Consider the following 14,549-nt stretch of genomic DNA (forward strand, 5'->3'; position numbering starts at 1 on the left):
AGTCCTTTGGAGAGATGAATAATTAAATTCTTACGATCGTGCAAGTTGTTACAATAAGATATAAATTCTTACTTTTATCTCCTATCCCATTCCCTGGAAAAGTAACAAAAGCATGCCAGATTCCACCTGGCGTTTTTACTCCCTGTTGGCAAGTTGCTTGATTGAATGCAGGGAAATTAATGAGAAATCTTGGCATACTTTTGAGACAGCTCTCATTGACTTCAAGAAGGTCTGATTTTTAACTTTGGTATTTTCTTGAAGAATATAACCTTTAGTGAGAAAAATACTTTGCTTTAACACAACTTACATGCGAAATGTAGGGTTGCCTTATTATGTTAAACCACTTCTTAAATACAGATATCAATTTCATGAAGCACTGAGTGAGGAAAGGAGGATTTAACCTGTAATTTTTGAGGCATCCTGTCAAACAACAGTGATTCTCACTTGTTTGAAACACCCGTTTCCATTGGGTTATTTAAATTTTTACCTATATCTTAGCAGAGCACTGAAAGATGGGGAATATGTTTTGACTTCACTCATGATAAATTCAGCAGAAGGATGTCTGGATCCAGTAGAGAGATTGGTTGGGACAAGGGTGCAGGAGCGAGCTCACAGGGACAATAGAGCCTCTCCACTGCCAACTGGCACAGACTCAGCAAGGTTGCAGCAAGCTGAAAGGCTGGAGCCATGCAAACAGGCAGTGCTGCTGAACTATCGATCTTCTTCCTTTCTCACTCCCTCTCCAACGTTTCCAACCCCAAAGAAATCCATATCATGCAACAGGCTGCAATAAGTTTCTTCATCTATACAGGCCAGGTGATAAAGGGGAGTGCGCTTCAGCAGCCTTCCTTTATGTTAGCAGAAAAGAGACCGTGTAGGTGCTTCTGCCGTTAGACGCTCTTTGCAGGTTTTGTGGTAGAATGGGTACACAGATCCATTTCCAGGCATTTTCCTGCACCCCCTGGGGGGATGAGAAGTATCATCAGGCAGTTTAGTGCCCTTACTTGTGCCCTACGCATCACAGTGTTATGTGATCATTTCACCTGTCCCCTTCGCAGCCAGGCAGATCTTTTTTATCATGCCACCCATCTATCTCTGCAAAGCAAAATACAGCTCTTAGTAAGAACAGGATACTGTATCTCTCTACAACACTACTCCTAATGAAAATACAACCCCTTAAGCCCTAGCAGCTGCAAAATATGTGCTTGCATATGACTGACATACTTCCTGGTTAGTCGCATAAAGAATAGTTTTAATTTACCTTATAAAAATGCAAAAATATAACCCATCCTAAATGAAAAAGTAGTTTTATTAATGCAGCCCTTCTCTCATTATCCTTAGTCAAAATGTACGTATTATTATAAGACAGACACAGTTACATAATGAAACAAAATTATTAATAGAGCCCAGTGAAACTACAGTTAAAGCAAGCCACTGTTTTTGCAAAGGCTCAGACCTTACAGGCAGAGGACTAAGGAATGACTACAGATAAATAAGGCTTTTACTACCGAGTAAACTGGCTACATCAGGACTCATATATCAATCGGCCATGTAACATTCACATTCATGTAATGAAGTCTTCTTTAAATGTAGAAGTTCTGCTGCCTCACATGCTGACTTGTATCAGCATTTGTGTGCGAGTAGCTAATCCTCTCTTTCAAGAGAGGATTTCTTCAGGAAAAGCCCCATGAAGACACTTAATGAAAGAATGTTTTCTTATTTACTTGAAAGCAAGAACTAGAAGAACATTCAGAACCAGACAAAGAGCTGTTTTCTGAAGATCTCGTTGACCTGGTATTTTTTAAATACTTTGCAGGCCTCTCAGGGGCAGCCGTAGGAGAGAAGAGCAAGCGTGCAGGCAGATCAAGCAGACATACAGCAACGGTCTCTATTTCCTAGTGGCAAAAGCCTTCGGCTTTGGCACGCAGTGTTTTCATCTTTCTGTGTGGTGTGAGTTCCTCTGACGAGAGACGGGACTGCCTGGGGCACTGGCGGCTAACCTGTTGTTTCCAAATTGCTGGTTCAAATATAGCCTAGGAAATTAAAGTCATGGCCTGTGTGAAATGAGCCAGTAGTGCCCGTCAATTACCTGGCAGAGAGGCCACCTCAGACAGCTCAAATCATGCCCTTGCTGACAGCTGAGAAGAGAAGCAAGGGAGCAAATGCTTTCACAGACTGAGCTGCATTCCCCTCCCCAGGGATAGACCCCTATGTTTGAAATATAAAATGGAAATTTGGGGGCTTCTGTATTATTCCTTCTACTTAAAAAGTTCAATTTCTATTCAGCTGTAATAAATTAACTCAGTTTTGAAAGAGAAAACAAACTGAAGCTGCAGGATTGCAGGGGCATATTAGGCACAGCCTTATCAGCATTCCCCAGCAAAACAGCAGTAGTAAAGCTGTAGCAAGCCCTCTTCACTCCCAAACCTATCAAACCCATCTGGGGAAAATGGCTCAAGATATTAAGTTGACAGGTATTTGTAGAAGCGTAGCTTTTATACATCATCAGGAGACATCAAAGGGAAGGGCTAAAGGAATGGATTATTTAGTTTAGGTACATGTGAGGCTAGATGCAGTGAAGAACTAGAGATTTGAACAGTAGACAATAAAAGCTTCCCGATGTAAACTGAACTGCATCTTTCCAGCTCAGAGTGCAGGCAGACAGCGAGGATCCCCCCACACTCACCCGCACAGGCACACACATGGTTTGGTGCCTCTGTCCTGATGCACTGTGGAGAAGAACAAACGCAGGAGTGACAATTCCAGTAGGCAGCAGAGCTCTGAAGACATAGCTGCTACAACACTGTAGATTTTTACTTCGGTGGCTGTATCATCTTTACACCTTGGTTAACCAAAATTCTGATTTCATCCAGAATTAAACCAACAGGTTCTTGTTTTGTTATGAAAACATATTTTCTGTAAAATCAAGTCTACTGGTACCCAAATTTAATTACATTCCCAGTTGCACATAGCAAATTTAACATAATTATTTTTACCAAAGCAGCTTAATAGCCCTTGAAGCAGAAAAACTGTAAGAATATAGGCAATTTTTGATGTAATTTCATTTTTGCTCAATACCAAGAGAAACAAAATACCAATTGAATGTAAAGAGCTGACTAAAAAGTTATAAATGTGTGAATTCAGCTTACCCCTCATCAACTACTTCTATTTCATGTATTTCAAAATGTTGCTTTGGTAACTCTTACAACTGTGATAAACACAGTTTCTGTATAGGCAATATCCAGTGGGGCTGTACAAGCATTTAGCAAGACATTTCCCCAAAGCAAACTTGAAATAACTAATAGACACATATTTTGGGGAGAAGCTGATATTTGGCTCTTGTATTTTTATATAGGTCTGAAATAAGTATTTAAATCATTCTACTTATCATAGAATCATAGGATCATACAAGAGACCAGGCTGGAAGGGACCCTGAAAGATCACCGGGCCCAACCTTCCGTGGGAAAAGGAGCCTAGATGAGATTATCTAGCACTCTGTCCAATTGCATCTTGAGAACCACCAGTGGTGGGGACTTTATCACACCCTGGGAAGGTTGTTTCAGTGAATAAGCATAAAAAAATTATTTCTTGTATCTAGATAAAACCTCTCCTGGTGCAGCTTGTACTCATTGCCCCTCGTCTTCTCCATGTGACTCTTTGTGAAGAGAGATACTCAATCCTCTCTGTAGCCACCTTTTAAGTACTGGAACACTTGAAAAGCCATTAACAATGCTTGAAAGTCTACTTTATTGGGGGTGTGGGTGTGTTATTTCTTGATAATTCACCAAACTGGACAATAAGTGTGTCGCGGTTTAACCCTGGATGGCAACCCAGCACCATGCAGCTGCTCACTCAGTCCCCCGTCATCCTGAGGGATGGGGAGGAGAATCGGAAAGGAATGTAAAACTCGAGGGTTCAGGTAACAATTTAATAGGTAAAGCAAAAGCCTCACACGTAAGCAAAGCAAAGCAAAGCAAAGCAAAGCAAAGCAAGGAATTAATTCACCACTTCCCACGGGCAGGCAGGTGTTCGGCCATCCCCAGGGAAGCAGGGCTCCGTCACGCGTAACGGTTACTCAGGAAGACAAACACCATAATGCCAAATGTCCCCCCTTCCTTCTTCTTCCCCCAGTTTATATACCCAGCATGACACCATACGGTATGGCATAGCCCTTTGGCTAGTTCAGGTCACCTGTCCTGGCTGCGTCCCCTCCCAACGCCCCGTGCCCCTCCAGCCCTCTGGCTGGCAGGGCCCAAGGAACCAAAAAGTCCTTGACTTAGTACAAACGTTACTCAGCAACAACTAAAACCATCAGTGTGCTATCAGCATTGTGCTCACATCAGAGCCAAAACACAGCACTGTACTAACTACTAAGAAGAAAACTAACTCTATCCCAGCTGAAACCAGGACAAAGGGAAATCAGAATTTACTCTTTTTTAGTATCTTATTTTTTGCTTTACTGCGACCTCTGTACTCAGCTGGGAAATAAGAATGCTAAGGCTATCTAGAATATTGTCAGAAAATGAAGGTTAAAAGCAGGTTCCATCAAGCTGCAGTTTCTCATCATCAAGTATTCTGGGAGAAGGCAGGCAAACCCCGGATTGGCTTGCACATTGTCTCTAACTCTAAAGCATACCGTACGTAGGAGGTACATCAGGTACTGGAGATGTCCTTTGTATAGAACTCATACAGATGGTATTTTTCCCCTTTACCCCTCTCCCTTCTTCTGTTAATGAAAAAAAGAGGAATTTGGGGAATGGAGACCACTGTGTGCTTCCTGCATTCTGTGCTGCCCAAGACACAGGGTCTGAGGCAAGTGGAGAAACAGAACTATAAGCTTTTGATTTTCTTCAGTACAGTTTACTGCAGTTCTGGCAATGCACTGGCAACAACAGAAGCTTTGTCCATCAAGAGAGTTTCCAGCTGGAAAACTTAACAAAATTTACTGAGTATTTAGAAATCATTATGAAAACAGGGTGTGCTTCAGAGCTTCATCACACAGTGTGTCTGTACACCTGTCTTTCTAATCCTTCTTTGGGGTGCACAGAGAAAATGTGTCGTATCTCGGTATAGGCCTAGAGTCAATGAAATCTGTGCAGGTCAGTCACAAGCGGGCTGAAGCTGACCTGTCATCCACATTTATGCCCTCCAAAGAGAAATTAAAGTTATTAATTAATTAATTAATTAAAAAATTAAGAAAGGGCTGAACAGATGCAGAGCCTGCTAGCGTACCAGGGTGGTGAGGGCACTCTGTGCACCTGGAGCCTCGATCCACAACTGTAGAACACTCACCTCCACAGACTGCAATTACTGATGAAACTTAGGGGGGGTTAATTCCAAATAGATTACTCAGTTTCTGCTTTTTTGTCCATTTTTTTCTGGGTATTGAAACACTAGGAATTTTTATTGTATCACACTCACAAAACCAAAAACATTGACAGCGGTTCTTCCAAAGTGAAAGCTGGAAAACGGAATGCACGCATGTGCACGTGGGTTTGTGCCACATGAAACGCCTGGGGAAGAGACCGGGACGCGCGCTGTGAACATGCATGTCAGGTAACAGCGGGCAGGCAGCCGAGTCAGGAGGGCAAAAACCAGCGGACTGCTCACGGAGAAACAGTGGATCAGTTCAACTCATTTAAGAACAGCCTACTGGAAGTCATCACAGGTACCCGACATGCAACGCACTCAGGCCAACCTGCTGGAAACCTGTGCACTGAATCCATTTTTGGGGGGCTTAAGCTGCCTCACGTATCGGGAGCCAGGGCTGGCTGCACGGCCTCACCAAACCCCGCAGCCTCCACCCTCCGATGCGCAGGTTACCGAAGCAGCACCCCGGGACACCTTCCCCCCGGGCGCGCTGTGCCGCAGGTGGGCAAGGGGGGGCCGGGACCCCCGCACACAGGCCTGAGACGGAGCCCGCAACCCCGGCCCCGCCGCTGCGGCCCCGGGCCTCGCCCCGCTCCGCTCCGGCCGCTCCGACTGCGGAGCATCGCCCGGGTCCTCCGCCGCGCTGGGCACCCGCCGCCCGCCCGGGCCGGGCCGGGCCAACGCTCCCCGGCCGCCGCTGGCAGCTGCCGCGTACCCGCCCGCTGGCAGACGGAGGATGCCGAGGTCAGCCCCGGCTCCCGACACGCTTCCTCCGGCGGGACCGGCGGAGGGCGTGGGCGCGGGGACGGCGCTGGGGTGGGACGGCGCCGGCGGCCGGGGCCAGCCCGAAGCCCGAGCCGGGGCCGAGCGCCGCCAGAGCCGCCGGGGCAGCCCGCGCCCCCGGGCCCGCCGCGCCGCGCCGCCGGGATGAGGCGGGCCGGGCCCTGGTGCCTGCTCCTGGCCGCCGCCTGCGCCCTGCGCCGGCCCCCGCCTCCGCGGGCCGCCGTGCGCTGCCCGGCCGCCGGCGCCTGCTTCAGCGCCCACCTCGCCAACGCCTCCTACGCCGAGGCCCGCAGCGCCTGCGGCCAGCAGCGGGGCGGCCTGGCCTGGGTCAGCGGCGAGCCGGAGCTGCGGCTGCTGCTGGGGCTGCTGGCGGAGGCGGCGGCGGGGCCCGCGCCCTCGCTCTTCTGGGTCGGGCTGAGGCGGAACGCCTCCGCCTGCACCGACGTGGGGCAGCCGCTCCGCGGCTTCTCCTGGGAGGGCGCCGGCGGCGGGGCGGCCCCGCGGGAGGTGCCGGCGGCGCTCGGCCGGTGGGTGCAGGAGCCGGTGCGGACCTGCCTCAGCGCCCGCTGCGCCGGGCTGCACCTGGCGGCGGCCCCCGGCGGCGGCCCCGGCTGGGGCTGGAAGGAGCTGCTGTGCCACCGGGAGAGCCAGGGCTACGCCTGCAAGTACCCGTACGAGGGTGCCTGCCCCGACCCCAGCCCCGCGGGCGCCCTCGGCTTCGACTACCGCCTCCCCTTCGAGGCGCACAGCGCCGGCCCCGGCTTCAGCCCGCCGGGCACCGTGCTCACCGTGACGTGCCCCGGCGGGGCGCTGCGGCTCACCTGCGAGCCCGAGCGGGGCGGCTTCGCCTGGAAGGCGGCGGAGGAGCCCCTCTGCCCCTGCCCCGGCGGCCACCGGAGCCCCGGCAGCGGGCGCTGCGCCGGGGCCGCCGGGTGCCGCGATGCCGCGGGTGGCGTCGCCTGTGCCAGCACCCCGGGCGGGCGGGCCGGGCCGCCCAGCGCGGCCACGGCGGCGGCGCCCCCCGCCGCGGGCAGCCCCGCGGAGCCGCCGGCTGTGGAGGCGGACGATCGCCGGCCCCCCGCCCCGACAGCCGGCGGCTCCGCGGGGCCGTCCGGCGCCGGCGGGGAGCAGACGGCAGCTCCGCCGCCCTCCTCGTCCTCCTCTTCCAACTACGTTTTCATCCTGGTGACGGTCGCGGTGGTGGTGCTGGTCATCCTCGTCATGACCGTCCTGGGGGTCTTCAGGATCTGCTTCAACAAGAGCTCCGAGGGTGGCAGGGGCAAGGAGCCGCCCGAGGCCGGCAGCAAGGCGGAGGCGGGCGCGGCGGAGCCCCGCGGGGCAGCGGGCGGCGACTAGCCCCGGGCCGGCGGGGGCCCGGTCCGGCAGCTCTGCGCCCGGCGCCCCCCGGCTCCGCTGCCACCGTGGGACCTACGGATTGCCGGGGCGCGACCCCCGCCGCGGGGGTTTGAAGCCTTTGGGCAGGCAGGAGCTTTCATCGGTCTGAAAAGCAGTTATTTAGGTGCTGACATAAGTAAAATATAAATAACGCCAGCCTGGCCGGCGGAGCGGCGGCTTATCTTGCAGCTGCAACAGTTGCGGGTTTTTATCTTCTCAGAAACTGTTCTCCGGGTGCTTTATTTGGAGCAAGTGGAAAGGGGAACACTGTGAGCGCTCCTGTCTCATAATTTCGAAGCCACTCGGTGTCTGAGTGGTACTTGGAGGCTCTCGGGTGTTTTCCAATTGCTGGAACATTTGGAGAGGTGAACAGCCATAATTTTGGAAGGAGCTGTGACCCGTACTCTTTCAGGCTGACATTCTTGAAAATGAAGAGCATTTCTATACTTAGAAGGTCATTAAATTGCTGAGGAAGTGGGAGGTTAATGGGGAGCCAGTTTTATACTTCAGCTGATGAAAAGAATAAAGGATGATGTTAAACCTAAATCACTGCTGTTTGTTACTTCATGCAATATTCATTTTTATTGGGGCAGGGCAACAAATTTTTCATTTGTGGTTTTTCTCCCGAGGAGGGTCTGTACAGAGGCTGCTTTCTGCGTGCAATGCGCAGCTGCCTTGCAATCCACCCAGGAGCTGACAAACTTCGCCCTGTGAGAGGAGTGGGTGAGAATACATCATGCAAATCCCATTCTTTTTACTCATACAGTTTTTCACCCTGACCTTTGAGAATAAGGAAAGAAGGATTCACCCTTTGTGCCCTTTTCTAAATGAGGTGAACACTTCCCCTGTGATTTCCCTTCGGAATTCCAGTAGAGCAGCTTTCATCCTGTCCGCAGAGCTTGCTTTCTTTGCAGTTCCGAGTGGTGATGCTCACTTATTATTATTACTATGGTGTCGGTTTTCAATCAAAGTGGTAATGCCAAATACTGATTCAAAGTTTTCTGAGTGCAGTAAGATGCAACTAATTGGATCTCATCCAAGCCTTTGGGGTACAGGGAAGGCAGAGAAATACTTTCTTCCCTTAAAAGAACTTTAAGTTCTAAAATGTCTTTTTAAATATGCTTTAAGTAACTTTCCTTTTGAGTTTAGAGAACTCCTTTCAAACAATAATGTGTATCATTACCAATTTTTCTTGCAAGCAAAGTCTGGAAGGTTAATATAGTATAAACATCTGCTAAGAATCAAGTATGACATAGCGTGGGGTTTTTCTTTTTCCTTCTCTCCACTTAATGATGGTAGGCTGTTGCTATCTGAGAAACAGTCTTTTGCTGTTGTTAAGGGGATCGCAGACATTTGTGAGCTATCAGGCTGTCTGTAGCCATGAACTCCATTGTATCGTGATGGGAATGAAATCCAGCTAGGTGAGAATGCTATTCGTTACAAAGCTGTCTCATAATCTGCATACTTTTCTAATCTGTTTATCTGACATTTGTATTTCAGAAGTCAGGCATTTCTCAGCCTCAGTAGGAGGTTTGATTCTACATTCAGGTGTGCACAGTTTTGGAAAATGACTTGGCCATTAATGCCTTTTGTCTTAATACCACTCCTGCTACTGTCACTGTGAGTAATTTCTGTTAGGGAGCAGTGTATGTGGAGCTTTGGTCTTCTAGAAGGGGCTGTATAAGCAAATAGCAACTAAGATGGATGAGAGCCTCCCACATTTATTACTTCTATGCTTTCCCACGTATCAGATGGCTGAATTCTTAATGGGATGGTACAACTATCCAGGTATGTTTTTCTAAGCTGTAGAAATACCCTCATTCTGTGTTTCAGCACTCTTACCCAGCACACAGCTATGTGCTGAGTTAAGTACCTGCACCTCACTACTTCTTTTGGCGTCTCTCAGGATTTGACTCTGACTAGTCAGTTAAAATGTGTAAGTTCATGCCCTTGCAAGCCATTCACCTGACTCATCTTATTACTCTCATGTCACTCTGCCTGTGTTTCCTGTGAAATCACATTTTGATTTCTGATTTCTTTTCCTCACACTCAAGATTCAGGATTAAGCATTAGACATTTGTTACGTTTTCCCCAGTTTATAATTTGACTCAGCTGAAACCAGACCCTTTTGCATCTATGGATGGGATCCATCTCACCAAGTGTACCCATCTCCAACAGCTCATCTAGATTCCACTACTCACTTAGACTCCTTTACAGCCTATGGAGAGAAGTATGTACTCGCGATTTCTTTCATTTTAGACTAGATGCTGAAAACAGGGCCAACGAATTGCATCCTGAAAGTGCCATTTCTCTATATTGACCGTAAAGAAATGCAGTCATATTTAAATGCATGTAAAACACAAATCTGAAATTGGAAAAATCAGTTAACCTAAGTCTCCAGCTGTGCAAGTCACTTTCCTAAAAGCAAGCTCAGAGTGCCTTGTGTCTTGTCAAGGCGTGGCTAAACGGGCATAACTTTACCATAGCTTCTGTTGGTTGTACACAGTAGAAATTCTTGTTTTGTGTATTTGGGTTTCTTTACCTGTTTTTTTGCAGTCAGTAGAATACAAAGCCAATCGTATTTGGGTTTGATTGGAACCCGAGCAGGCTTGAAATGCATGAAGTTCTCTTCCTCTGATGGTTCAGACCAAGAAGTGGATGGTTTGGGGGAAAGGATAGATCATTTTTGCTTTCCACTCTCAATTTAAGTTGTGTCTCTTCTTAAAAAAGGAAACCAACAGGTAACTGGCTTGCAACATGGACTGTTGGCTCATAGCCATGACTTGGGGGTCTGCAAGGCAGATTCAGTGCAGGGTTTGCTGTTCATATCCATAGGAGGCGAGTAAGTAAGGTCATAATGAGTACAGATAACCATAACAAGGATTGATGTAAGAAAAGTGTCTGGTTATGAAATTGGATGCAGCTTCCTTTTAATTCTTATGTAACACCGTATGTAAAATACACAATCAAATATAACTGTTTTTCAAAAATACCACACAGATGGAGACAAATTTTGACTTTTCCCCTCATGTTACATATGTGACCTTTGACTATACATATTACATAAGCATATTATATTGCAACTGTTTTTCCAGTACAGGAAAACCGTTATTTTATCCCAATGAAAGCCATATAAATCACATATGAACTTTGCATCAGTAAGTTTTACAATTTGTATGGAGGATTTAAAATAATTTAGTACTTTCAATTCTAGTGGTTCATATTAGGTCATGTGTTTTTTTAAAATTGTAAATTCCCTGGGGCAAGGCATAGTGTTAGAGACCCTGGCTGTTGTCTAGACGACTGGATGTAGTAATGTAATGGTACTGAAATGGCAGACACAAGCATCTATGGGTCCACATTTAAAAACGGTGGTTTCTGCCAAGAATAGGAATGTCCAAACCTCTCTCATCTATCACAGTGGTTCAAAAAGCATCCCCTGTTGCCAATTATTAAATCTAATTTTTAGAGTTCCTTAATTCCTCCAAAGACAGTTTGACTGGTAGGCACATCATCTGTCAGCTGTACATATTATTCATGAACATGTGATGAATTTTTAACGGTATGTATTCATCAAATAATCAGAAAATTTTAATTTTCCCCAATTTTTTAATAGTGATTTATACTGCTGAGGGCTTGATTAAGTGTGTAATGGGATTGAAGTGAAATCTAAAAGTGGAGATGGGCAAAATTCAAATACTTCAAAGAACTTTTTTCCTTTTTTAAGTGTAGTGTATAGCTTAAAGAAGATTAAAGAATGAATGGATTCCATGCTTCCCCCAGGAATAGTAATTTCCTATCACTTAATCAATTTTTTTTCATGTTTCCAGCCCTCATTATCTTTCCTCATTTATTGCATGGAGCTTAATCACTGGTACATGCTACTTAGTTCCTTCTAGAAGTAATATTTTCTATTTCTTCAGGATGTGGACATTTATCAAGGCTGTGGAGTGATGATTCATACATTTCACTAATGAGATATATAGCTGACTCGAAAGGCAAACACAGCAAGGCAGCAGCAGTAACCACACTCCTAGGGCTTCAGAATAGGTTAAACTTCATGCCTTTCCTTCTTCCCCCAATATGCAGCCTTGCCTTTCTCCTCTGGACCTGTAGACCTCTGGGACTGGGCAACCAGCAAGTGAATATGAACAGGGAGTTATCTGTTTGCAAGCAAGTCTTCTCCCTGTTTCACATTGCAGACTTGGATGACTGCTTCGCTGTAGGCAAGGCACCTGAAGGCAGCAGGGAGGTGGGGAAGGCAGAGATGTGGTGGTGGTCCCACGTATTAAGTCCTTTCCCTCTTGCCACCCACCAGTCCTTTTGCATTGCAAGTCTGAGGCAGAAGGATGGGGAAACAACTACTATTATGTATTTCATGGATAACGTAAAGAGTGAGAATCCTGAAGGTCCAGGGAGAGGATGAGCTGAGGAAGGAGGGATAAGACAGTCAAGTATCCATCTTTACCGGGATGTATCCATCGTCACCATCCTCTCGCTGCATATCTTTTCAAGCATCTGTTACTCAAAATGTGGTGGCTTGTAAACAAATAAACGTTTTCAGTCATTAATCCAGGAACAGCACATGGGCTGTAATGTCAGAAAAGTGTGGTTTGGCTTTTGGAACATAACCAGCAGGTCTTGTGTTTTGGGCTGATAAGAACGGTTTACACTGTTCCCTGGAACATAATATAGGAGCATAATAACAGATAGTTTGAGTAAGATTAAAAGCCATCTAAGTCAGTAATCTCTCTGTGATGATAGTAAATACTTTAGGAAATAAAACAGAAAATCTGACATCTGTAAATGACACTTCTCCTTGGTACTCCAAGGTTGCAAGACTGAGTTTAAGACTGAGCTCATGTCACACTTGGTAGACTTCCATCAATTTGTCTAACAGAGTTTGGATTCGATTATATTACTTTTGGCATCCAACCATCCTGAATCAATTAGTGCTACAATTTATTTACATGTGACATGAAAAAGTAGACCAGTTTGTCTCCTTGATTTTTCCATACCTTTGCTATACACTCCTTCACTCATCTCTGCCCCAGGTAGAGGAGTCTGTTTAGTTTATTCTTTTTTAGAAACAAATCTATCGATCTGATTGCTTTGTTATTATTTTTTGCACCCTTTCTTGGGAAATCCAAATTCAGAAACTGTTGGAGATGCAGGTAGTCTTCTACAGTGACTTAACAGTATTTTCTGGTTTTTAAAAGTTATTAACATAACTATTTGTTTGTTTTGACTGCTGCAGAAAACTGTGCTGATGTTTTCAAAGAATTATCCTTCAGTTTTTTTCCAGATCATTTATGAGAAATTTGGGCAGGACAAGTCCCAGGGCAGGGCCCTGTGGGTTTCCAGCAGGTTTCACCACAGTTAATAGTACAGCTCTTTCATTAGGGAATTCCTTTTGAATTCTTAGGGGAGCACAAGCCTCTGCTAATAGTCTTGTACTGTCCACCTTCTGATTTACTCCAAAACTCCTACAAACTCTTTATTCTGATGAACTTCCACAGACTTATCCATTGCTGCTATTAAAAAAAATAATAAAAAAAAAAAAAGGTCCATAATGAACAGAGGCAATAAGATTTTGGGTTTCTTCCCTATGGCTCTTTCTTCCAGAAACACTCTTAAATACAGTTGTCATTTATCAGCAGTAAGTACACTGGCGGGTTTTCTGCTCTACTGGATTTTGCATTGGTAGTTGCTACATCTTTAAGCAGACATTTCTCAAAAAAAAATTTTTTTTTGGTCTGCTTTAAAATTTTGCTATTTTTTTGCTGATGTTCATCCTTTCTTCTATTTTCATTATTTGTACTTTATTTCAACTTTAAATTATGTACTTTTCTGTTGTGTACTGTTTAAGCTTTTAGATTTTTTGAAGGGAAAGTGGTCCTCTAATGCCTTCTTTTGATAGGTAATAGATGTTTAATCTAATCCCCTAATATTAAATTCACCTTCTCCATGAAGAAATCAGATGAGTTCTTTAAGTGTTGAATTCAAGGACACCATACACTGCCTGATGGTCTCTGCTGTAGAGACCATCTCAAGAGGCAGAGATCTACACGTGGCCATCACCTTTTTCATCCAACCCCAGATATCGAGTGCCTCTGTGACTGCTCTGGTTCAAGCCCACTGACTGCACATAGCAGTCAGCCCCAGGACTATGAGATGCATCGTCTTTACTACTGCGCTGGGAAGCCTAGCGATAAAGGAGAGAAATTCCTGGCTACCCTCCTTTGAGTGGGAAAATGCTGCAGAGGTACCTGATGTGTGTTCCATGTGAAGACCATTCTTCCTCGCGCATACCACGGGAAATACTCCAGCCTGCTGACTAGATGCTGTTGGGAGCGATCACACTGTTGGGTGTAGGTCTTAGGCTAAACAGAGAACAACGAGCGTCGCATGGATTTTGGCAGCACAGGGCCAATTGCCGTGACAAAGTGGTTGCAGTATTTTTAAAATATTAAACTCATGGGGGAAAAGCAGCAACATACTACTGGTTATAAATTACAGTTTACCCATTTGTAGATGAATTATGCTACAGCTGTATAAAGAGGCAAAATGTCAGCAAGAAATGTCACTGTACTTTTTTTTTTTTTTTTTTTAGTGAATTAGGCATTAGTTCAAATAATTTCCATATGAAATCTGAAGACCTTTTTGTAATTCAGAAAATATTAAGATGAATTCCCTTTGTTTTCTAATGTTATTTCATGTTATTTCACAAGGACAACTTTTTTTAATATTTTTTTTTCTGGTAGGGATAGTCTACTGTTTAGAATAATAACACAGAATGAAATCACTTTCTTTTTCTTCCAAAGCAAATGAAGAATGATTTACAGCTGTTGATCACCTCTCCCACTGCCAAAGTCGAGCCAAGCTCAGGGTGAAAAATAGCAGGAAGAACTGTTAGTTTAGGATAAATGGGTTTTCTTTCCAGTTCTTTGCAGTTTCCAGTTCTGAAACTGCAGAGGGTGTTTCAGTCAGTAACGTCCAAG

The 14,549-nt window shown here is 46.0% G+C and overlaps 1 protein-coding gene across 1 annotated transcript; it reads left to right on the forward strand.

Moving 5' to 3' along the window:
• Positions 1–6,295: 6,295 nt before the first annotated feature.
• CLEC14A (C-type lectin domain containing 14A) lies at positions 6,296–14,529 on the forward strand. Its single transcript, XM_080394352.1, has one exon. The coding sequence runs from the start codon at positions 6,298–6,300 to the stop codon at positions 7,507–7,509; it is 1,212 nt and encodes a 403-aa protein (XP_080250478.1). The 5' UTR covers positions 6,296–6,297; the 3' UTR covers positions 7,510–14,529.
• Positions 14,530–14,549: the final 20 nt, after the last annotated feature.

Source organism: Falco punctatus (assembly GCF_963210335.1).
Source record: "Falco punctatus genome assembly, chromosome: 7".
In the NCBI taxonomy this organism is placed as follows: Eukaryota; Metazoa; Chordata; class Aves; order Falconiformes; family Falconidae; genus Falco; species Falco punctatus.

Coding starts and splice junctions, on each gene's coding strand:
- CLEC14A (XM_080394352.1), top strand. CDS start 6,298: ATGAGGCGGGCCGGGCCCTGGTGCCTGCTCCTGGCCGCCGCCTGCGCC.